Source organism: Neovison vison, chromosome 6, assembly GCF_020171115.1.
Source record: "Neovison vison isolate M4711 chromosome 6, ASM_NN_V1, whole genome shotgun sequence".
NCBI classification, from domain to species: Eukaryota; Metazoa; Chordata; class Mammalia; order Carnivora; family Mustelidae; genus Neogale; species Neogale vison.
The window spans coordinates 89,741,646-89,766,832 of NC_058096.1; the positions used below are offsets into that span (position 1 = coordinate 89,741,646).

The 25,187-nt window shown below is 33.1% G+C and overlaps 1 protein-coding gene across 1 annotated transcript in view; it reads right to left on the reverse strand.

Annotated features, from left to right (window-relative positions):
* Window positions 1-466: 466 nt before the first annotated feature.
* The window catches only part of SI (sucrase-isomaltase), a 102,338-nt gene continuing 77,617 nt past the window's right edge, over window positions 467-25,187 (reverse strand). Inside the window, exons 37-48 of the mRNA XM_044255096.1 lie at window positions 25,026-25,164; window positions 19,625-19,758; window positions 18,350-18,384; window positions 18,148-18,264; window positions 14,473-14,621; window positions 12,421-12,505; window positions 12,280-12,336; window positions 11,556-11,680; window positions 8,352-8,440; window positions 4,163-4,212; window positions 3,787-3,954; window positions 467-535 (exon numbers count right to left, since the gene is read on the reverse strand). Coding sequence (XP_044111031.1) covers window positions 467-535; window positions 3,787-3,954; window positions 4,163-4,212; window positions 8,352-8,440; window positions 11,556-11,680; window positions 12,280-12,336; window positions 12,421-12,505; window positions 14,473-14,621; window positions 18,148-18,264; window positions 18,350-18,384; window positions 19,625-19,758; window positions 25,026-25,164 — 1,217 coding nt within the window. The remainder of the gene's footprint in view (window positions 536-3,786; window positions 3,955-4,162; window positions 4,213-8,351; window positions 8,441-11,555; window positions 11,681-12,279; window positions 12,337-12,420; window positions 12,506-14,472; window positions 14,622-18,147; window positions 18,265-18,349; window positions 18,385-19,624; window positions 19,759-25,025; window positions 25,165-25,187) is intronic.

A 25,187-nucleotide genomic window follows, 5' to 3' on the forward strand; every position in this document is an offset into this window, starting at 1 on the left:
TACTTATATGCGTTTTATTTTCTGTTTTTTTTTAATTAACTGTACATATTAAGAAGTAATTAAATCTGATGAGAAGTATTGCTATATGCCTTAAATTTACTAAACTTGGAAGAAAATACTGTATATAATTACACAAAAGATTCATTTAAAAAATCACCTGTTTTAATTATCTCTTAGTTACACATGTATATATTTAGTAACTGGTTTACAGTTTTGGCTGATACTTAGCAAAGTAACTAGAATGCTTTAAATCCTAATAAATATGTTAAAAATTAGATCCAGAACACATTAACATAATAAAATTAGTATTAGTATTATTGTACACTGTGGAATAAGTTTAGGTAGATGTTATGAAGTTCATATTTTATACAATATAAGAAACCAACAAAAAGGGAAAATTGTAAGTACAGAGAAACTTAAATCCAGGTGTTAATATCCCTTTGACAACTGGAATTGATGATAATCTTCATGACCAGCTGATTTGTATTGGTTTATCTAGAGTAACATCATTCACTGTGAGATTAATATTTAGTATCTGAAAAGAAAGCAAAATGGTAATTATTGTTTAATCAGAGCAAGATTATTTTTTTGTTTTTTTAACAGACTATTTCCATGTATAAATTTTCTCTAATAGAAGTCTTCGTTTCTCTTTTTTTGATGAGTTTTTATTCTAGAATGTTCACAACTATTTCAGTAATAATCTCACCCAACCCACTCATAATACAGATAAAAATAAATCCCGGAGAGGTGGAATGGTTGTTAAAAGACTGTGAAAACCTAAAACTATTTACTAATTATCTTGATTTCTATTGTTTTATTCTTTCTCCATATTCTTAAACATGGAATTATTTATAATTCTATTACATAAATCTCTATGCTTCCAGCCCTCAAATATTAGCACATATTTATACACAAAAATTAGACTGGAAATATGCTTTCTTTTGTGTCAATCCCAAAATGCTTTGGGATGCACAATAATTTCAGTTTTGTGTTACTTTCTTTCACTGGACAGAATCTCAATTAGACTATGTAGGGACTAATTATGGAGGTTACTGAGCAGCTCTAGCCAATCATCTGTAGTATTTTTATTATATGATGATTTCATTAGACCTTACCACTGCTTTTTCTCCAACACATCACATGATTTTTCTGTGTCTTAGCTCAGAAAATTTAGATTCAATCATCAAATATGCAAGAGAAGAGGAAGACAATCCACATTCCTTTACTGCTTACTGAAAACCAGGTACTCTCCTAGTGGTTTTATAAAACATATTCTTCACTAAAACACAACATTCTAGGATTTATTTCCCACACTGTGTAGTAGAAGAGTTTAAAAGGTAAAACTAAATAATTTAAAAAAATGTATATTTGCCAAATTTGAAACTGATCCATCTTACATCAAAACCTAACCTAGTTTTTTTTATATATCAAAAGTGAAAAGGAACAAGTACATCAGATAGCTTTTAATACCTGTACAAGAGGCAACAAAACATAACTGTTGCGAGGAAAATGTTTTTAAAATTGTATTAATAGAGAGGGGCCTGGGTGGCTCAGTCAGCTAAGTGTCTGGCTTCCATTCAGGTCATGATCTTGGGGTCCTGGGATTGAGGACACCATCGGGGTCCCTGCTCAGTGGGGAGTCTTCTTGTCCCTCTCCTCCCTCCCCCTTCCCCTCCCCCTGCTCATGCTCTCCCTCTATCAAATAAGTAAATACAATCTTTTCAAGAAATAAAATAAAATGGGGTGCCTGGGTGGCTCAGTGAGTTAAAGCCTCTACCTTCATCTCAGGTCATGATCCCAGGGTCCTGGGATTGAGTCCCACACCTCTCTGCCCACATCTCTCTGCTCAGGGGAGCCTGCTTCCCCCCTTGCTCTCTGCCTGCCTCTCTATCTACTTGTGATCTCTGTCAAATAAATAAATAAAATCTTAAAAAAAAATAAAATTGCATTAATAAAGTAATTAAATCAAGATTTGCATATAATTACCACACTGATGAAGAAGGCCAACAGAATAAAGAAAGAAACTGACCACTCTCTACTTTTAGCATGTATCTATAAAGGTTTGAATCCCTAGGTACTCATAAGTATTTGTTTTATTAAATGAATTTAGAAGGAACTGCTCAATTGTTAGTAGTTAAAAATAATATCTACTTTTGGAATCAATGAGGTAATAAAATATTGTAAAAATTCCTTCTTAATAGGTAAAAGTCTTTGTGAATGTGTTTGGAAGCAGTGGAATGAATTTTCTTTATAAATTATGTGGAATGAACTTTCTTCATAAATTATGTGTTTTTATACCAAGCATCTGGTTAAAATGAACTTAAAATAATATTTGATATGTTTAAAATATCTTATTTGACATTGTTCACCTTAGTGTTTTAGTTTATTTTTATAGTAAAAATTACAAATTTTATTTTTACCAATGTAGTACTAAATAAGGAGCAAGAAAATATATATGTCAAATTATCCTTTTTAATCTGATTGAACATTGGGCAGTTCAAATACACTGATTGCTAATTGTGATAGATAACCATTGACTATCTATTCCTGGAGAATTAACTTTCCCTTTGAAGGACTCAGTTTCTTGGTCTGCCACATGAGACCACTGGCTTAAATCAGTGATTCCCTTACTTTGTAATTTTAGAAACCAGTGACATTTTAAAAAGAAGAAAAATGGTGGTGAGGCACTGAGTTATCAACTTTTATTTTACCAAGGAAGGACATTAAGTATACAAAACTCTAATTTTCCAACCTTGATATAACTTAAAGAAATAAAAGAATTTTGATGCCAAAATAGTAATTAGAACATAGTTCTACATTAAAGGGGAAATAACACTTGCCTACAAAACACCAGTAACAATAGGGCAGTATTAAGTTTCAAGTGGATAGAATGATCTTCAGGTGCTGTTTACCTCTCACCTTTGTAAAATTCTGTGAGGACATAAGACTGTGGCCCAAGACACAACCATTATTTTTTTAAGTTGAAGTCAGTCAAATAACCAACTGTTTTTAAGTTAGGTATTGGAAGTACTTATTGATTAATGGCTAGTAATTTTTATCCAGATCTAACACTAACAGGTAATACACACACACAATTTTAGTAGTAGAGCCAGAGCCTTATACTTGGATCATTTCTAACAGTTAGCTGTTGACTAGAATATATGTTCTTTGAAATCCACCTTTTTGGGATATGGATTCCAGAATTTAGAATTGGAAGGAGCTGAAGAGACTGTTCACTTGCGTATTCTTACTGAATTTGAAAGAAAAGGAAGGCTTAAAATTATTTGTTCAAAACAAAAGAACTAATTACTGGTAGCAATGGAAATTTAACATAAAAATTCCAATACATTGTTTAATGTATGAATTATATCCTTGTGTACCTGTATGTCAAATTATTCAAGTGCCAATAGACAATTCTATTAATTTTGCAAGGATTTACAAACATATTTTATCCAAGGTGTATTAAATTCTTAAATGTAGACATTTTATATTAAAAAAATTTTGAGGCATTTTACCTTATAGGGATAACAATGACTTAGAGGCTTAATGTAAATTGAATCTTGCTTTGATTACATCAGGAAAATTGTAACACAGGTGCCACTAGATTGATTCATATGACAAGTCACTATGGATGATAATATGGAGATCGATTTGGAAGTTTAAGGAAAATAAATAAACAACAGAGGTGATAGGTGACCCATAATTATGTTTCATTAGGGTTAGGAAATAGAAGACATCCATATAGATGTTTTAAAAACTCCATTTTTTTTTTCTTGTATCACTTACCTCCTTCTCTAGGTCTTCACTAAATTTAACTACTTCTCTATTTCCATTGTATATAAGAATAACCTCATTAACAGCAGTTTTTCCTTTCCCCCATATGTTGATGAATCCAAGCCTCATTTCATTTTTGTTTATGTAACCATTTTTCAGTATAGTGCTTGTCAAGGTATTCTATAAAGAAAAAGACAAAGAAGCAATGTAAACCCTCACTTTCAAAAGCAATTAAATCTTTTAAAGCATACACCTGTTAACCAAAATGTATTTCAGAGTATAGCAAATTTTTATTCATATTTTTGAAATGAGGTATGTTATACAAAAATGTAAAATATGGAAATATAAAATATGGAACAAAACTTCAAATATTATTTAACTGACATACCTTATTTAAATTAAATTGTGCCAAGAAATATAAGCCTTTTTCATAGGTACCTGTAGAGAGACAAAAAGATTATATATTTATATTTCCAAAGAAGAAAAATAATAAAAACTAGAATAGTTTGGTTCTCTTTCCTAGTATAAAGTGTATCAAATACCATCAATGCATATCTAATTTTTCTCTAAGTTTATTTAACTTGTTCAAAAACTCTCCAAAGAGCACTTTAATATGAAGGATGAGTCCCCAGAGACGGTCCTAGAAGAACAGGGAAGGTTGGTGTGTTTGTATTTATTTGTTGGAGAGTAACGCTAAAGAGTGACAGGTCTAAAATCACCTTAACATGGCTCTGGCAGGGTGAATAAACAGAATAAACAGAATTGGGTGGTGATATTGATGGTCACTTACCAGCCATTTCAATGACTGACAATATAATAATATTTATAAAGCAAAATGAACATGATGGAAACTTACTCTAGTGTCATTTGACAAAAAATATTTAATTGCTGGGGATTATGAGAGATCTATTGAAATCAAACTGATAAAACATGGGGTTTATATTCATTTCTTTACCTAATTATAATTTTACCATATTTAAAATCAATTTTTAAAATAATTTGACAGCTAAAATTTAAGTGCTTACTATTTGTCAACTTTTAAGTACTTTATCACACTGCTCCAAGAGGTATGTCCTTTTATTGTTCTCATGGTTGAAGAGGAATGTGAACTCCAGAGAAGTTAAATAAATGGCTGAAAGTGAGTCAACTAATTATAAACAAAATCTGGAATAAAGTCCAAATTTACCTGAATTCTAAGACTGTGTTTATATGTAAAACAAAACAAGCATAGGTAAGGCAGAAAGGCAAAAGTAAATTAAATGCATGACTGAAACAAGTGTTAAAATAACATTGACGACTGTGGCCATTGCTGCTATAAACATTGGGGTACAGATGGCCCTTCTTTTCACGACATCTGTGTCTTTGGGGTAAATACCCAGGAGTGCAATTGCAGGGTCGTAGGGAAGCTCTATTTTTAATTTCTTGAGGAATCTCCACACTGTTCTCCAAAGAGGCTGCACCAACTTGCATTCCCACCAACAGTGTAAGAGGGTTCCCCTTTCTCCACATCCTCTCCAACACATGTTGTTTCCTGTTTTGTTAATTTTGGCCATTCTAACTGGTGTAAGGTGATATCTCAATGTGGTTTTAATTTGAATCTCCCTGAGGGCTAATGATGATGAGCATTTTTTCATGTGTCTGATAGCCATTTGTATTTCTTGATTGGAGAATTGTCTGTTCAAGAACCAAGATGCCCTTCAACGGATGAATGGATAAGGAAGATGTGGTCCATATACACTATGGAGTATTATGCCTCCATCAGAAAGGACGAATATCCAACTTTTGTAGCAACATGGATGGGACTGGAAGAGATTATGCTGAGTGAAATCAGTCAAGCAGAGAGAGTCAATTATCATATGGTTTCACTCATTTGTGGAGCATAACCAATAGCATGGAGGACAAGGGGCGTTAGAGAGTAGTAGGGAATTTGGGTAAATTGGAAGGGGAGGTGAACCATGAGAGACTATGGACTCTGAAAAACAGTCTGAGGGGTTTGAAGTGGCGGGGGGGGTGGGAGGTTGGGGTACCAGGTGGTGGGTATTATAGAGGGCACGGCTTGCATGGAGCACTGGGTGTGGTGAAAAAAATAGTGAATCATGTCTTTCTGAAAATAAATAAATTGGGAGGAAAAAAAAATCAATAAAGTTTGTTTAAACCACAAAAAAAAAAAATAACATTGAAAAAGTAACAAATTTTACTTTCCTTTTCAAACTTATACATGCCAGCATTTTAAGAGTCATGCTTTGATTTTGCCTAATCTATAACTTTATTAGCTAGAATGATCAAACTTTACTTAATATACACAAATTTTGAGATAATTTTACAATAGTCTCCCTTTTTTGTGGGGGTATACACTCTAAGATCCCCAAGTCCTGTATATACTAAGATTTTTCCTGTAATACTTACCTCTGATACAGTTTAATTTATAAATTAGTCACAGAAAGAGATTAACAGTAACTAATAATAAAATAGAACAACTATAACAGTATACTGTAATAAAAGTTATGTGAATGTGGTTTCTCACTCTCAAGATAGCTTACTGTGCTATGCTTATTCTTGTTGTGATGATGGGAGATAATAAAATGCCTAAGTGAGGAGATGATGTGAGATGAATGACTTGGACATGGAGATGCAGCATTAAGACTACTACTGATCTCCTCACACTATAAGAGGGAGGATCGTCTGTTTCTAGACCAGGGTTTTCCATGGGTAACTGAAAATGCAGAAACCAAAACCATGGATAAGGGGGAACTGCTGTATTTTATCTTTGATTTTCTTTGAGAGAAAAAAATATGTCAGCAAATAGTATTTTATAAAATGTGAATATACTTAGAGGAGGAAATAGTTCTGTGCCTATTAACTAGATTGATAAGCTTGCTGAGAAAGAACACTTCTTTGGAGAGTCTGACTTGCTGAAACATTTGTTATATATTGTTGTTGCTGTTTATTCAAGAAATTTCAAGGAATTATCTGAAATCTTCATACAGAATTACAACAAATATACTGAATTTGTCAGATACAATTAAAAAAAAACAAATATAATTGGCCAGAATAATTTTATATGCTTACATAGAGAGATAATAAATAAATATTTGAAGTATGTTTTTTCTTTCCAATGATTAAAAAATAAAATCTGCTATGAAACTTCAATAGGGCAAAGGTCATACCAAGTTCTTTCATCTGTATCTTAGTTTGATAGGAAGACCAGGAGTAAAATTTCTAAGAGAAGCATTGTCTCCCTTGCTGTTCAAATGAACTAATTTATTGGATAGGTACATAAATTCAAAGGTTCTAAAACAAGAATGCAAATGTATAACTCAACGTTACAACCTTGGAAAACCGTAGGCAAATTTAAAGTGCAACCTGCTGGGCGCAGGTGAGAAAGACTGCAAACTTTGTAGAAACCCAGTTGACATGTTAACAAAGGTCAGGACTCTAAAAACATAGGGTTTTAATTAATAGCAGTTGAATCTTCACCTTAAATCACAAGATACTAGGAAAAATTTTTTTGTTTTGTTTTTAAGAGTCATGCTTTGATTGATTCATATGATTCTTGTATCAACCTTCCAATATACTTTATTTACTAATAAATTGATTCCCTTTTCTTAGGGTTGCAAAATATTAACTATGATATACCTAAAAAGTTGAAAAATACATGTCTTGGCTAGTAATGAAAGATCTCTCTTCTGCAGATAGCTTATTTTCATTGCACTGAACTGCCCTGTGAGAACATCAGCTCCACACGGATGTTAGTTTTTAGGACTGATGTTTGTTTGAAGAGAATGTTCAGAACTCCCATCTAGTAGAGTGACACTGTTAATGGCAGTCAACAACCCTAATCCACAACTAGTGTTTACTTAACAGCATACTAATCACCTGAAGGTGATACCTGGGCTTCTCTCCCAATTAATGGAAATTAACTGGTCCTTAGGATCTGCATCTTCAATAAACTACCCTAAGTGATTCTGTGACAATGATCAGAAAAGCACACATGGCTGAGAGCCTAGCAGTTCTGTCTGGTCTTAAGAAATGACTTTATAACTCATATTGCTCTATGACTATAGAGTAAACATAGATCTAAGTTTAAATCCTTAAACTTTTCATGTAAATAATATTGAATTAAAAAAACAAATAGGCATGAAGTACAGAGACCAAGGTCAAGTTTTGTTTCTAGGCTATCTCATGTTTTAGAGGCATCCTTTATGCATTGCCATGTGCACATGGAATGTGGCGTTTCAGTTCAGGTGACCTCACATGTACTGAATGACTCTCATGAATGGCATAAGCTACTTTTTGGGAGTAACAAATGATCAATATACATTCTCTGTCCATACATGTTTCATAGTTATTCAGACATTTCCCGTAGGGATTAACTATATTTAGGGTAAGAGGAAAGTCTTTGATGTTTAAAACACTACGTTTTAAAGTTGATTTAGCTAATTATTAAGCTACTTTAGCTTTGGATAATCTTATTAGCCTTTCATTCAGCTTCCAAGGTACAAAAATAGATAACATAAAAGCAATGTGAGATAATATGTATGCCATCAATTACATTATCTATTAAATGGAACACTCACCGATACTCTCTCCATCATCCCAAAACAGAGATCCCTGTGCCGTCTGATTATTATCTGCAGCAACAATGAGCTTCATGTAATTTTGTCGACTAAAAAAAAATATATAATTTTACTTATGTTTATAGAATACCAGACTTCAGTTATGATATAGCAGCCTTATGAACAACCAAAGGAAAACAAGTAAGAATATTAACAATGAGAACACAAACTGTTTTCAACAGAGAAAATGAAAGGCCTTCCCTTAATAATGAGTTACTGGGAATGACATAAACCATAAAATCCTTCATATTTAACAGAAAATATGCTTGCCTTTTGATCTCAAAAGATCACCTACTTAACAGATCAAAAGGGGCTTCATTTATAATGGTTTAAACCATATTAAGTTAATTGATATATTTATTTAGTATTCTCTCTGCTAATCTGGCCACTGACCATTAAACATGAATATTTATATATTAATATTTAATACTAATTTAATATAATTATATTAATTAGCATTTATTATATTAATATACACTATTATATATGCTATTATAGCATATATAATAGTGTTTTTTATCTGTTATAATTTAAGCCTTTCTTGCATTTCCATACATGAATCACTGAGTTGTCATTGGAAATTATTTTTTTTTCAAAGATTTTATTTATTTATTTGATAGACAGAGATCACAAGTAGGCAGAGAGGCAGGCAAAGAGAGACAGGAGGAAGCAGGCTCCCTGCTGAGCAGAGAGCCCGATGCGGGACCCGATCCCAGGACCCTGAGATCATGACCTGAGCCGAAGGCAGCGGCTTAACCCACTGAGCCACCCAGGCGCCCCTGGAAATTATTAATAAGATTGTGAAGAGTAGCATGAAAGTTATAATTTCTATCCTTGAAATGGACAATATCTCCCAAGCTGGTGCCTACACAGACCCATCTGTGAACTAAGATGTGCTTCCTTGCTGACTGTACAAATGATTTGGTTTGACAGCCTCATATTTTTAAGGAAGGATTTATCAGACAAATTATGCTTAGATATAGTTGTCTTTTCCAATCACAAATGTTGAAAGTTGTACTGCCATGAACTGCCCTAAAATATCCAGAACATTAGAGTTCAAATCTCTACAGCAACTTAATAAAGACATTATTATGTCTCAGCATGAATACCTACATATATTTACATGTAATGTATATATTTCATGTTCATAGTTACAGGTATAAGAGATAAATATATATTAACAACACTAAAAATCTGGTTTAACCCACAATTTTCCAACATATTAAAATTTAAGATTAAAAAGTGTTTCACAGTTTACATTCTACCCTATCTATATACCTAGCCCTAATAACCTATTTACTGTACCCCTCTAAACACACACACACACACACACTGGCCTCTCTACTTGTCTTTTATAACAAAAGGATTCTTTCAGGTCCAATTTATAAATATTCTCCTCTGTGAAGCCCTCATTTCTCAGATATACTTGTTTTTCTCCTCTTAAATTAATATCAGGGTAGAGTCTTGAAAGAAATAGATCTGGATTATTCTAGGAGATAGAAAAAGTCCATGCATGTCAAATAGGGCTGTCAGCATGTAGATCACCAAATGAGTGGATACAGCATGAGAAGAGAAGAATCAAGACTGAGTTTCCAAATATGAATGTGTAAGCAGGAATTTAGGCAATGGAAATAGACACTCTGGTCAAAGGATTCACTTTTACATCAGTCACATAAACCAGAATAGAGCCATGATCCTTGGTAGATTGGATATAATGCTGAGTGAGAGGGAGAGAATACCAGGTTAGGGTCCTAGGACAAAGAAGAGAAGGTCTTAGTCAGTTCATCAGTTATGAATGATAATGTCTAGAAAATATGAATTAATAGAATTATCTTTCATCTTTATATGGGATGAGGCTGCTAAAAAACAGGTCTGGTTCTTCTGTGGGCAGCAGTGTACTTGGAGTTTGAAGAAGCAGTGATATTGTCAATGGATAGCTACAGTTTCATAGACTAGAGTGAGTTTGGAAATACTTCACAGGACTGACAGAGGGAGTTAGAAAAGGGGAATGGAAAAAGTGGAAGGAAAGGGAAGTCCTCTGAGCAATATTTGCTTAAAGTTTATAGAAAATTCATTTAAGAAATCGTGTTTCGGGGCGCCTGGGTGGCTCAGTGGGTTAAGCCGCTGCCTTCGGCTCAGGTCATGATCTCAGGGTCCTGGGATCGAGTCCCGCATCGGGCTCTCTGCTCAGCAGGGAGCCTGTTTCCTCCTCTCTCTCTGCCTGCCTCTCTGCCTACTTGTGATCTCTCTCTGTCAAATAAATAAATAAAATCTTTAAAAAAAAAAAAAAAGAAAGAAATCATGTTTCAATGAAGTAAGTAATATTTCTTTCCACATGTCAGAAGCATCAAAAATGAGTACTTAGATAAGGCAGCCACTCAAAATACAAGAGATTCACTTGTCAATATCTTTGCATATTTATACAGAAGACAAGAAGTTTTAGTTGGTATTTTGATCTAGGAAACTTTCTTACTATTAGAAGGAATATCATGTTGGAGGATAATTTTTCATGAGTCTCAAATATCTGCATATCTTGCATATGGGTAGGGATGTACAAAGGGAGAGGAAGAAAGAGAATCTCAAAAAGACTCTCTGATGAGCACAGAGCCCTGTGTGGAGCTTGATCCCACGACCCTGAGATCATGACCCCAGGAGAAATCAAGAGTTGGATACCCAACTGACTGAGCCACCCTGGTGCCCCTAAATTATATTTTAATGGATGCTTTTAAAGCAAACAGTATTGGAAGATAGGGCATTGTTTGTTTTTAAATTAATTTTTTAAAAAATTTACTGACCAGTATAATAAATCCCCTTAAAAGCAAACAATGAAGAGGTTTGCTTACAGCCCATTATAAAGGGCTGAGTGCCTAAGCCTGGAGTTCCGTAGCTATGACACAACCTCCACATGTGCAGTTTCTATCTAGGCCTAGGTCATCCCCATGGGACTTCAGGGACAAGGAAACCCCAAGCAAACATGAAATTCAAGTCTCTTGCTATGCCATGAATAAGAAAGATGTTTGTCCCTTACCCAACATCCATGACACTGTGGCAGAGTAACTTGTTCACTTGGAAATAAGATAAAATCTCAGACCTTCCCAGTTCTTGACAATTCTAGCAGGACATATCTCAGAATTTAATCTGAGCTCTTGTAAATACTTCACTTACCTGTGAAATGTGTTTTTATCAGGCTCCTGACATGGTAGGATGTGACCACCACGGACATGTAGGTTTATTGTATCTAAAGGAGTATAAAATTCATGAAACTGCCCTCTGACATTAATATCTCGGCCCTGGAAATGAGGAGGTTGGAAGGAAGAACATAAGTGGCAAGAAATGGAATCATCAGCAATATTGGTGTTTGATATATCAAACAAAAATACTGGTGTAAGTACATCAATTGATACACATACAAAAATTAATAAAAACTCAAACACGTATTTGAGGAATCATGTTAAAGTATATACTTAGTTCTTAGTTATTAATAGCTTTGAAAGTAATTCACCACCATTTGTTTTTGTGATACTCTCATGCAGAAAATGTGTGGGTTTTCAAAGGTCACAAAAGTTATTCCTGGTTTGTCATATACATTATTCTTGGAAGGATTATATAACCTTTAATGGTAATTTTGCATATTGATACAGGAGAATGACCTTCTTGTGTACAATGTTATGTTTATTCAGTAAAATAAATCAATGACTCCATAATAAACTATGGCAGAATAAATTAACTCTCTTTCACTGTGTATTAATTTGATACAGCTATAATTAGCAAGAAATATCTTACCTTTTTAAGTGTAAAGTAAACCAAATATGTCACCAATGAAAAAGCTAGTATAAAACTGTTACTCATATGTTTTTAGTCAATTCCCCAGAATTCCCTAACCACTTACCGTATGATAATCAAACCACCGGGCATCAGGAACATAGCCTACTACAGTCTCAACACTCTGGAATTTAAAGATACAGTCATTAAAAACATATAGGTCAAGGAAAATAATATTTTGTGAACAAAAATATATGATAGGACTTACAGGTTCCAACACAGCAGTAACCAGAAATGCTGGTCCCCACAAGAACTGCTTGAATATATCCCATGTTATCTTGTCATTAAAGAACCTTGACAGAATATATACAAATAATTAAGTCATTTATCCTGAATATCATAAAATAATTATTCAAATCACATTTTGCTGTATAGACTTTTGTGGACTGAAGTGAAAACCAAACTATAAACAAATCAAAAAGAATTCTATCATTTGGGATTAATGTTCAATAAGTAGTACAATATTTTATAAGTTAATGTAGACTATAACCAAACTTCCTGACAAAATACAGAGAATTTCTGTAAGGCCAACTGAATGAGAAATCTTTGAAGAGAATTCACAGAGGTACAAATATTAACTTTACCTTGTAGAAGTTCAACAAACTAGGAAACAAAAGTTATATATACTCTGGAAGAGAATTGTGAGGAAAGTGTGCTATATGAAATCTTGATTTCATGCCTGTGTGGCTCAGCCGGTTAAGCGTCTGCCTTCAGCCCAGGTCATGATCCCAGGGTCCTGGGATGGAGTCCTTATCAGCCTCCCTGTTTGGCAGGAAGCCTGCTTCTCCATCTGCCTGCCACTTCTGCTTGTGCTCTCTCCCTCTCTCTCTCTGCGCCAAATGAATTAAATAAATAAATAAATAAATAAGTATCTTGATTTAGTAATTTAAAAAAATTTTGCTTCCCAGAGTTCATAATAAGAAAAAGAAAGAAAGAAAGAAAGAGAAATGAGCAAAAGAATAAAAAAGATTTTGCTTCTCTTACTTAAATTAGAGCTCACTGAATAGTGCATTTAATGTTTTTCTAAATTTCAGGTACAAATGTTTGGAAACACCAAAATCTGGTCTTCATAGTTCCAGAATAGTCACTATTAAATGTCCACATTTTTTTCTCTAACTGAAACAGAACTGCATATTTCAATTTGCTTGTTCTTTTGCTGTTGTTTCACTCTTCTACAAACAGATTCATGCCAAGGTGGACTGCTGAATTTACTGCTTCCTGGACTTTTCGTGGGATAAAGGGCCAAGATATTCTCAGTAGGACAAGAGTCTGCAAAGTTAATAATAATGTTTCTGGTTGGGGATTCAGTTTAGAGCTTATACTCTGACTCTTCTGGGAAGTTAATAGGGAGAAGACAAACTGTGGAAATAATAGAGGCAGATATTAATAGAAATTTACCAGAAATAAAGAATGGATTATGGTAGATAAATTAACAAAGTAACTGGTGGATAATATAAATTTAGGAAAACCTGTTATTGTTTAAGATCCTGTCATCAGAACAGATGGCATATTGATCAACCTATTACTTTTGTCATTTTGCCTTGCATACTATTATTTAATTTAGCAAATACATGCTGTGTATTTTTACTGATTTATCAATTGTACCATCTAACAAATCACCTCACTCAATTACTCTGGTAATATAGTGTGTGTGTGTGTGTGTGTGTGTGTGTGAAATAAACAATAAGAGTTAGCTAGTATTTGCCTTAAAAATAGGACAGGCTACAATTTTTACAACTATGCTAGTAGAATAGAATTTTAAGATTTGATCATATATCAGTTTAAGCTTTAAGGAGTGAATCCAAAACAATTTTCTAAGCAAAATACTAGAACTGTTCTAGGGTGCTCTATAACACATCTCCAAGAAAAGGTGAGATGATTTTCTTCAGTTAGGCATACATATATATGGTAGATTTACTTAATTGTTATTAACTTCAATTAATCAAATCATTGTGTAGAGATAATATTACTTGCCTTCATTTTTAAAATATTCAATATAATAAGATATGTAAATCTAAACACTAAGTATATAGTAATTATAAAAAATTATTACTTTTCAATAACTGATTAATGTTTTATTTTAATACCACTGTGTTTATTAATACTTATTTATGTAAATGTTTATTAACGCAAATTTTATATTAAAATAGCAATGAAAACATTTCCAATTTCAAATATTCTACACTATGAGATTACTGAGTAAATTAAATGAAATCTGTCCCCTTTTGGCAAAAAAAAAAGAAGAAGAATTTGCGCTTACTCATGCAAAAGGGGTCGAATGACAGTGCCCCCATGAGCATGAATTTCATGCATCTGTGTATAGAAGTAAGGCAATAAAGTGTATCTAATATTTAGAATATTCCTTGACATTTCAGAAAAAGTTGCATTCCACGAAGCAGGATCTTGTCTCTGAAACAAAGCAGAATGAAATAGTCATAAGCTCTTGTCCTTGTTTAAATCATAATTTTCAAATACATGTTTGGAGAATAAAAAGTAGAAAATAATATTCATCCATTGCATGTGGTATATACTTTCTTCACAAATATCACAAAGATCTTATGCAGTAATATTTCTATCTCATATGATGAAGAAAGAACATATTTTAATTAAAAATGCAAATAGCTTGGGACGCCTGGATGGCTCAGTTGGTTAAGCGGCTGCCTTTGGCTCGGGTCATGATCCCAGCATCCTGGGATCGAGTCCCACATCGGGCTCCTTGCTCAGCAGGGAGTCTGCTTCTCCCTCTGCCTCTAGCCTGCCACTCTGTCTGCCTGTGCTTGCGCTCTGTATCTCTCTCTCTCTAACAAATAAATAAAACCTTTAAAAAAATGCAAATTAGCTTGATTCACTTTAGATGAACATATGTAAAGAGCAGTTCATATTTGAATAGGTAGCAAATACATTGTCAATCATGGTGATAATCAGTATAGGGATGAAAAGACTAGAAAAGAAATGAAATGCTGTACAAAAGCAGAAATAGACATGCAGAGCTCATTTTGGTGATGCCCCCACATTGTGTGTTCTCATGAGAAATGGATAAATTATGATATGAAAGAATTCATCGAATAGGAGAAAGAGAGGACCTAATTAATTCTGAATAAGAAAGAAGGGCATGCCCTAGTCTCCTCTGGAATATGCACTCAAGGTAAAAACGAAAATTGACACTGCAAAGATTAACATCTGTTCAAAATGTTGTGTGGCACCTGGGTGACTTAGTCTGTTAAGCATCCAACTTTTTTTTTAATAAAGATTTTATATATTTATTTGACAGAGAGAGAGAGCGTGAGTAGAGGGAGGGTCAGATGGAAAGGGAGAAATAGGTTCTTTGCTAAGCACGGAGCCCTATGTGGCTCAATCCCAGAACCCTGGGATCGCGACCTGACCCAAAGGCAGATACGTAACTCACTGAGTCACACAGGGGCTCCAACCCTCGAACTCTTGATTGGGCTCAGGTCTTGACCTCAGAGTCAAGGGATGGAGCCCCCAACTAGACTCTGTGCTGAGCATGTTGTCTGCTTAATATTCTGCCTCTCTCCCTTTGCCCCTCCCCCCACTTGCACAGCTCTCTCTTTCTCTCAAAAAAAAAAAACAAAAACAAAAAACAAAACAAAAACAAACAAACAAAAAAACCACGTTGCACTTACTGGTTAAGAAATAGTAGGGAGAGTGATTCATATTTTACATTTTAATTTATACTAGGGAAAAAACAGGCTGCCACATAACTCCAGGGGGCAATACTTTCCATGTTTTTTGCTGGTATCAATAGGAATGATGGTATTAAGAACTATGCCGTATCCATACAGATGCCAATTTTTTTTTAGATTTTGGTAGTAAGAAAGGTTGAATGATGACTGTTACCATTGTTATATGGAAAATAATGTTAAAATAGGCAAAACCTTGAAAGTAAAGTGGTTCAAAAATTAGTAAACAGTAACTGATCCTGTTGTTACCACTTCCAAAGTCAAGAAGAGGTAAAAATCATACCTCTTACTTACTGACCTCGCTGACATTATTTCAATTTTCACAATACAGAAGAACTTAATTCTAAACTTTGCATCCCTAAATTCAATTATACTACCTCATAATTGAACTTAAGTTGAGGCTTCTGTTCCATAGATTTTTATTTAAAAATACTTCCTCAGTTTTTTCTTCCTCCATTTCATCTTCTCCAAAACTCCAGCCACCTCCCATCTTGGAGGTTTTCACTTGCACCCTCTACCTGAATTCTCTCCCATATCCTTATATTGGTTTTGGTTGCTGTGCTTCACTCAAGTCTCCACTCTAAGGCTTAAGTCATTTCAAGCAAGAGGACCTTCCCAAGTACTGCTGCTAAAACTGAGTCCTCATAAATCCCTATCACTTTAGTTTTCACTGTTTTCCCTCATATGCATTTATTTATACCTGGCTATACGTACACACTTACATATACATATCCTGCCTACATTATATGAATCATTGGGCAGGGACTTTGTAAATATCAAATGGTAGACTCTTAATAAATACTTGTTGAATAAATCCCTGTGCAGGCTTTTATTGATTCATTTCACTCTTCCAATGTTACAGCTTCCTAAATTGCATTACTGACAGCAAGTTTTCCTGTTAAAGTATTCTTATTCCAACAAGGTATGTTATTGCCAAACTTTTTTCCAAAATGTAGTCCGATACTGCCTTCTATCCTTATACAGATTTTCATTTTCTAAAATATATCCTTCCCTCTAACACTTCCCAGGACGGACAAAAGATTTCACAGCACGTGATAAGCTCCACCACTCAGTTACTACCGCTAGAACCCATCCTTCAAAGACCAGCTCTGTCTGCAACTCTTCCATGAGGTGCATTTTGATAATTCATCTTTTCTCTGCACTTCACTAAAAGTCAATATCACAAAATTTAGCACTTAATTATATATTGCCTCTAATTATTAATACATTTCCATAACTTTTAATATTGTCACCTCTCTTTTCCAAAAATTTCTTTCAGACAATTTAGTAACATGGAGAGTTACTTTTCCTTTTTTTTTCTCAATTTCTCAACTCATTGTCTTAACATTTGCCTTTTAAATCTGCTCATTTTCATACACTGATACTAGTATTTCAAATGACTTTTCCCTGATTATTTAGTTTGAAGCTGTTTTTTAATTGTTTTGTCTCAGTTGAAAGAAGTTCAAGAAGCGGGTTTTTTTCTCCCCGGACTATTCTAAAATTATACAGAACAGTAGTAAGTATGTCAGCTAACCAAGTTCTAAACTCCAAAGTATAAAGTAACCCAAATCAGAAAATTCTGAAAGCAATGAGCTCAGATGCCCTAAGTAAATGTAAAGAGGTTCATTCAAAGTATGCATTGAAAATCAGTCTGAGGGGCGCCTGGGTGGCTCAGTGGGTTAAAGCCTCTGCCTTCGGCTCAGGTCATGATCCCAGGGTCCTGGGATCGAGCCCCACATTGGGCTCTCTGCTCAGCAGGGAGCCTGCTTCCTCCTCCCTCTCTCTCTCTGACTGCCTCTCTGCCTACTTGTGATCTGTCAAATAAATAATAAATCTTTAAAAAAAAAAAGAAAAGAAAATCAGTCTGATAGGGTGAATTCTTTTTTTTTGTGATGATTTTTGTTTATTATTATTATATTTAATTAGCTAACATATGGTGCATCATTAGTTTTTGACGTAGTGTTCAACGATTCATTAATTGTGTATAAGACCCAGTGCACATCACATGTGCCCTCCCTAATACCTATCACCTTGTTACCCCACCCTCCCACTCCCATCTGTAATGCTCAGTTTGTTTTCCTGAGTCCAGAATCTCTCATGGTTTGTCTCCTTCTCTGATTTCTTCCCATTCAGTTTTCCCTCCCTTCCCCTGTAGTGCATAGGGTGAATTCTATTTAAGAACTTCCAAAGTTAGTAGGGGGAAAGGAATGAGAGTAAATGTAGTAACTACATACCCTAGTAAAAGCAATGTTGTGATTTCTTGAGTACGGATAAAATGCTCCAAGATGCATCCAGCGGGCACAGAGCTCATATTCTGAATTGTTGAAGAAACCACAAATATCTGCTCCAGTCTAAAATATATTGTGATGTTTAATTTTAATTGTTTGTTTCTTAATCTTTGTAAGTTATAAAGATAAAAGGAATAGAAATACTTACATATGAGATTCCAAAGAGACTAAATTCCATCATACCTAAAAAAAAATCAGGAAAAATCTTAGAAAGCTACTTTTTCATATATATTTTTTTTCCAATTTATTTATTTTCAGAAAAACAGTATTCATTATTTTTTCACCACACCCAGTGCTCCATGCAAGCCGTGCCCTCTATAATACCCACCACCTGGTACCCCAACCTCCCACCCCCCCACCACTTCAAACCCCTCAGATTGTTTTTCAGAGTCCATAGTCTCTCATGGTTCACCTCCCCTTCCAATTTACCCAAAAGCACATACCCTCCCCAATGTCCAATATATTTTGATATTTGATTTTTTTCTATTTATAAAGATGTCTTATTTCTAATAACCTAATCTAATGATACAGTTTTCAGATTATTAATATACCTTTCTATCATTTCCTCTTACACTATTCAAGTTTTTTATGTTGTAGTGTTAATGACATTTATAAAAATAAGACACTATGCTTCTTTGTGACTTTCAAGGTGGTACATTTAGAGCACAAAATGGTTATAAGTACATTACAGTATGAGAAAAAAGTGGTAGTATTTTCCTTGGTTTAATTTTTTTAATAAACAGCTATCAATGTAATTATTTAACCACAGCTCTTATCATTTGGAAAAAAAATCATCCTTATTAAATAAAATCATCTGAGACCTCTTCAATAATAAAGGATTCATGTGAATCCCAGCTCTCCTTTCAAAGTAGTATTTATAAAACACTGATTGTTTTCCTTGAATGTTAATGTAAACAGTAAAAGAATTTTTAAAACTAGATCTCAAACAGAAAATTATCCAATTCCCCTTTAAAATAATAATGTCTTATTTACTATTTACCCAATGATTGTCAAAAGACTCCTTAAAAATTTAGCTTGAAGTGTTCTATTCTCTTATTCCCTAGAATCTAGAATTTCTATCTATTTCTATTCTTAGCTCTAGATGTTATCCTCCCCAGCTCCTGACCTTTCCCAGGGAACTGAGACCAAAAAGAATGAAATTATTTCCTCAAAATAAACTAAGTAGATATCATTAGTTTCTATAACACATCCCAGATCCTACGTTCTAGTCCACTCTCTTTTCATCATGCTATTTGTCATAAAATACAATGCAAAATGTATGTTTCTCAAAAGAACTTATAAGGTATATCGAACTAGTACCTGCAAAAGTGAATACCTGCAAAAGTGAATATCTAGTTCCTGCAAAAGTGAATACCTAAAGGAAAACTCAATAGCGTAATGATATAGATGGTAACTCACGTACCAATGATTGATTTGTCCAAATTGTCCCATTGTGCATAGTTGTCTCCAAGCCAATGTCCTCCCCATTGTCCACCAGTAGGATATGTGGAACGAGAAATAACAATTCCTCTTTTGCCAGTTGTCTTCTGCAATGCACTAAAATAGATGGAGAATTTTCACATGAGGTATTTCCAGATATTTCTATTTATCAACACCTCATTAAAAAAAAAAAGTGTGTGTGTGTGGTGTTTTTGTTGTCTGTTACTAAAACTTGTTCTTCCCCTTCCAACATTTACTAGACTGACATGCCTAAGTAGCCTTTGTTTCTTTGCTCAATGAATACAAGTTAACTACTGAAGTTATTAAATCAACTAAATAGTTATAGCTTAAGTTTTTTTTAATGACCTCATTTTATTCTATTTAACTGTGTTCTTTTGAATAAAGGTCTATGCTCTAACTATTGATTGTTCCAATACTTCTCAGTTATAACTTTTCAACACTTAATCTCCATATCACTCCACAGAGACTCTTTGCCACAATACTCTCTGTTTTAGAGAAGGTAGATTAAAGTAAGCAAGGTTTTTGGGGTGTTTAAAATAAAACTAGTTGCTCTATTCCAAGTACAGAATCTAACCAAAGCCAGATTTCAAGAGAATGAATTTTACAAATTGCCTCATATATTTTTTTCTTTTTTACCCCTACTCAGTCTTTGAAGAGACTTCAATGACTTACTACTATTCATTTTAAAACATAGTCTAGTGCTAAAAAATATATAATAATGTATTATTTTATATCATCTGCATCTCTTTCTGTGTGATACTATAAAAGCATCTGAAGTAGAAAATATTCCAATATTAATGGAAGTAAAGTGTTTATTTTTATATTATTTAAAATAAATTGCATAAGGAATTTCTATCCATTTCTATTCTTAGCTCTAGATGTCATAAATGAATAAGGACTACAGAACTACTCAGGATAAAAATACTTCAAATAGCTAATTAGGCACACTTCACAATCATTTTGGACCACAATGTTTGTCCTGATTTCTTTATACATAAAGTTTCTTCAGTGAGATCTTGAGATTCTTGAATTTAGAGATAATGTCTTAATCTTCTTTGTATTTTTTGCACCTAATATAGTGCTTGGGATAAACTAGTAGCTCAAGACAGTTTTGTATTAATGAACATATAAAGTCAAAATTATAGGAAACTAAAAGTGTTTTCAATGGATGTAGGATGATATATTTAACCATCTATTAATAATAAAGACCACATTGTATTTGCTAATTTAAAATTTCCTACTTGCATGCATGTCCATCTTTAAAAAGATCATACAAGAAAACTATTTTCATTGTTTCATTTTCTACCATAAATATGAGTATATAGTCTATTGAGGAACATTAATATATTTAACATACATCATATATATTTGCTGACATTTAACAAGAAATGAATGATTATTTATATAGAGAATAAAAAACTAATGATCAATCTAAAAACATATGTGAAAATGTATATTCTAAGGTTAGTTCATTTGCAAACAAAATTAATTTTAATTATTGAATACAAAAACTATTTATAAAGATTAAGGTCCCAAATTCCTAATATATTCACATTCAAGAAATATGTATTCTTTTTTTTAAGATTTTATTTATTTGGCACCTGGGCAGTTCAGTGGGTTAAGCCTCTGCCTTCGGCTCAGGTCATGATCTCAGGGTCCTGGGATTGAACCCCACATCAGGCTCTCTGCTCAGTGGGGAGTCTGCTTCCCCTCTATTTCTGCTTGTCTCTCTGCCTACTTGTAATCTCTGTCTGTCAAATAAATAAATAAAATCTTAAAAAAAAAGGATTTTATTTATTTGACAGTGAGAGAGAGAGAGAGAGTACAAGGAGGGGGAAAGCCAGGGAGAGAGAGAAGCCAGCTTCTGCTGAGTGGAAATCCCTACATGGGCTCGATCCCAGGGTCCTGGGATCTGACCTGAGAAGAAGGCAGATGCTTAACTTACTGAGATACCCAGATGGCCCAATGAAATATACATTCTTAAAGAATTTCTTTTTTTCCTGCTGTATGCAACATTTTTTTTTTTTTACTGAGATTCTAAATCAATAACTGAACATATGTTTTGCTAGATTTCTGGTTGAGAAGAATTTTGTTAATTATTTTCATAATAATTTTCTCTGAAGGACCTGTTACATTAGAAGAATCTCCTCTGTAACCATTCGGAGAATATTTGGGAACAAAACTCTTGAGAAATCATTTGCAATTACTAGAGATATAATTTAAAAGTCTCACCACTATAAATATTTTCCAACTATTTTTGACATGTTCCAACTTTACAAATAGTTTAGTCATAATGAATATAGCTTCATTTTAAGAAACACTTTTCACCTGTAGGACAGCTTGTCCTTTGTTATCAGTTGATTTTGCAAAATCTAACATAGAAAGGATTTTAATGTTGTGTTAGGGAAGTATTTTTATTCTGTGTTTATAGTTGCCTCCATTAGCATTTTTAAAAGAATTTAAAAACTTCTAAAAATATCTTAAATTTTTGGGAAAAAAAGTCTATAGCAATATCTGAGAAAATAAATTGTATCTATTGATTTTTTTATTCCATTCAAAATTATGATTACAAAAATCTGGGGGATTTACTTAAAAATCACATATTTAATACCAAACCTCCCTTTTTTCCAGATGGAGATAAATATTTTGATTTTTCTACATCCCCTCTCATGAAAAATATATAATAATCTGTAAAGTCACTCAAGGTATTGTTGAAGTTGAAAATACAGAATATATAGATATAAAATACTTGGATAATTGTTTGGAATTTGAACACAATTTGAAGTAGTTTTTATAGTGTACTTATTCTTACATTAGAAGCACAGACTTTGTTTCAGTTCAACATTGAATTTTAAATAGGAGAAAGAGAGCTATTGAAGGCTGAAAGTTTTTGTATGGGAACTTCATTTGCCACTGATATCCAAGGTCCTCCTCTAAAACTGCAGTTTCTCAAGCTGATTATTTATCTCCTGTTTCTGAGTCCATTAATTGTATTCTTTCCTTGTTTTTTCTTGTTTGTGACATGTTTAGTGAAGAGGACAGTAGCAAAAATTAGTTGCATGTTAAACCTGCACCAGTTTTGAAATACACAAGCTGCATTAAAAAAAAAAAAAAAAGGAATGATAAAATGAATGCTATAGTTTGGATAACTTGAAGAAAAAAAATTTGTTTTTAATCCTTTCACTTTTCCCCAATGAGTAATAAAAAGTCCTTACTATCCATCCTTCACTTCAATGTAAACGTAATTATTTATACTGTTCTTTTACATTTGTCAAGGTTTTTAAAGATATAGATTATATTTAATCTCTGAAATTTCTGAAAGTTCAACATTTTTTACTAATGTAACTGAAAAAAATAAATATCAAGAAAATATCTAAAACGCGAAAGTCTAGGGCTATGTGTAAATTGAGCTATTATATAACTCAACATTTAAAATTTATTACTCTGTAAAATTTAAATAACAAATGTGGTTGAAACTTTTACTGAAAATGTTATGAATAGGAGCAAAATTAATACTATTAAAGAAATGTATTGTGACTTTAAATTTAAAAAAATGTTCTTTGGAAGATTGTGTCGATCTCTTCCTCATAATGTTTGTTATTTAAGAGTAAAATATATTTTACATATCCCTAAATTTTCCTAAATCTTTGTATATCAACTATTTAGAAATTTACCTACATTTCCTTAAATTTATTAAGCATCCCACAGTGTGTTAGAACCATGAAATGTGTTCCAGAAGTTCAAATTACTACCTCAGTGAATAAATGATTTTTCAATTTCCCTTAAACTACATAGTTTCATCTCAAAATGGGTAAATTTTGTCACCAAAATTATCAGTCAATTCTCAGTAATTTTGCTCTTTTTAATATATGTATTTTTATGATAAAATTTGGTTAGCTGAGGACAAAAAGTGAGAATAACTGTGCTCCAAAACTGTGTACCAGTAAGATAAATTTAAAGATTTGTCTTAATTAAAAAAAAAAAAACTATTGAAGATCAATGTGTTTACTCTTAAAAATTACATTTCATAGTCTTTCTATATGATTTTAGTGTCCCTACATTAGAATTTGTTGAACAAATCTACAGTCATACATTCATGGAATAATATCTTAGATAATTCACCTCTTTTAGGTTGAGAAGTATGGTGCTAAGATAAGCATGTTTCACTAACTGAGGAAATATTACCCATACACTTTACTCCAAAATGCTTTTCATTCTTTTACCAACTTCAGTCATATACTAGAACTACATGCTCATTGGAATCACCTGGAAAATTTTTTAAAAATCAGATCTTAGGTATACTACAAACCAATTAAATCGAATACATTTTTTAAAAAAATCTCCAGGTGATTATACTGTGTAGCTAAGAGCCATTGACCTAGAGTTGCACTGTGTGATATGGTGTAGACTAGCCACATGGGACTATTTAACTTAAATTTAAATTTGTTACAATTTAAAAAAATTAAAATTCCATTTCTGGGGATGACTGGGTGACTCAGTTGGTTAAGCATCCAACTCCTGACTTCAGCTCAGGTCATAATCTCAGGGTCGTGAATTAAGTAAGCCCCACATCAGGGTCCATACTCAGTAAGGAGTCAGGTTGAGATTCTCTCTCTCACCTCTTCTTATGCCCCTCCTTCCACTTGCACTCTTTCTCAATTATATAAATAAATAAAATCTTAAAAAATAAAATACAATAAAATACCATTCCTGAGTCACACTAGCCATATTGTTCAACAGCCTTACATGGATAGTAGATACCATATTGGATAACCCAGAATTATAAAACATTTCTATCATTACAAAAAAAAAGTCTTACTGGACAGTGCTAATGAAGACTTGATATTCAAAGAATGATTTGTGTTCCATCATCACTGGCCTCACATAAAAGTTTGTTTATTGTGGACATTAAATAAAGTTCACTTTCACATATTCTAAATTGGTTATTATGGATTTAAACAACAGATTTAACCAAACTTTAATGTCTTAATTAATGACATCAATTATATATTATTTACTCATTTATTCATTCACAACCATTTATTGAGCACCTATTATTTATTAATCACTGTGCTACTATGAACTAGTGAAGAATAAAATAAAATTGTTCAGAATTTCTTTTGGAATGGGATGAAAATTTAAAACAATGATATAATGATATAAATGAAGAGAAAGGAAAAGAGAGAGATAGAGAAACACAATAATTCTAAGTGCCATAAAAGACAAAGTTACAGACAACATTGGGAAGGAAAGTGCTACCAGATAAGGTCAGCAGGGAAAAACTCTTGAAGTGGGTAAAACGTTAAATTTAATATCTAGAAGACAATGAAGAGTCAAAACGGATAATTATAAACATTGCTTACTCATAACTAGGTTTCATTTGTGACCATCCATATAGATTATGAACATCGTAATGCAAAACAGATGATCCATCACTAAGAATCTGCTCGGTTTCCATACACATAGTTCTGAAATGTAATCCATTAGTTCTTTTTGTGAGTTCTGGGGAGAATCAATGGAAAAAT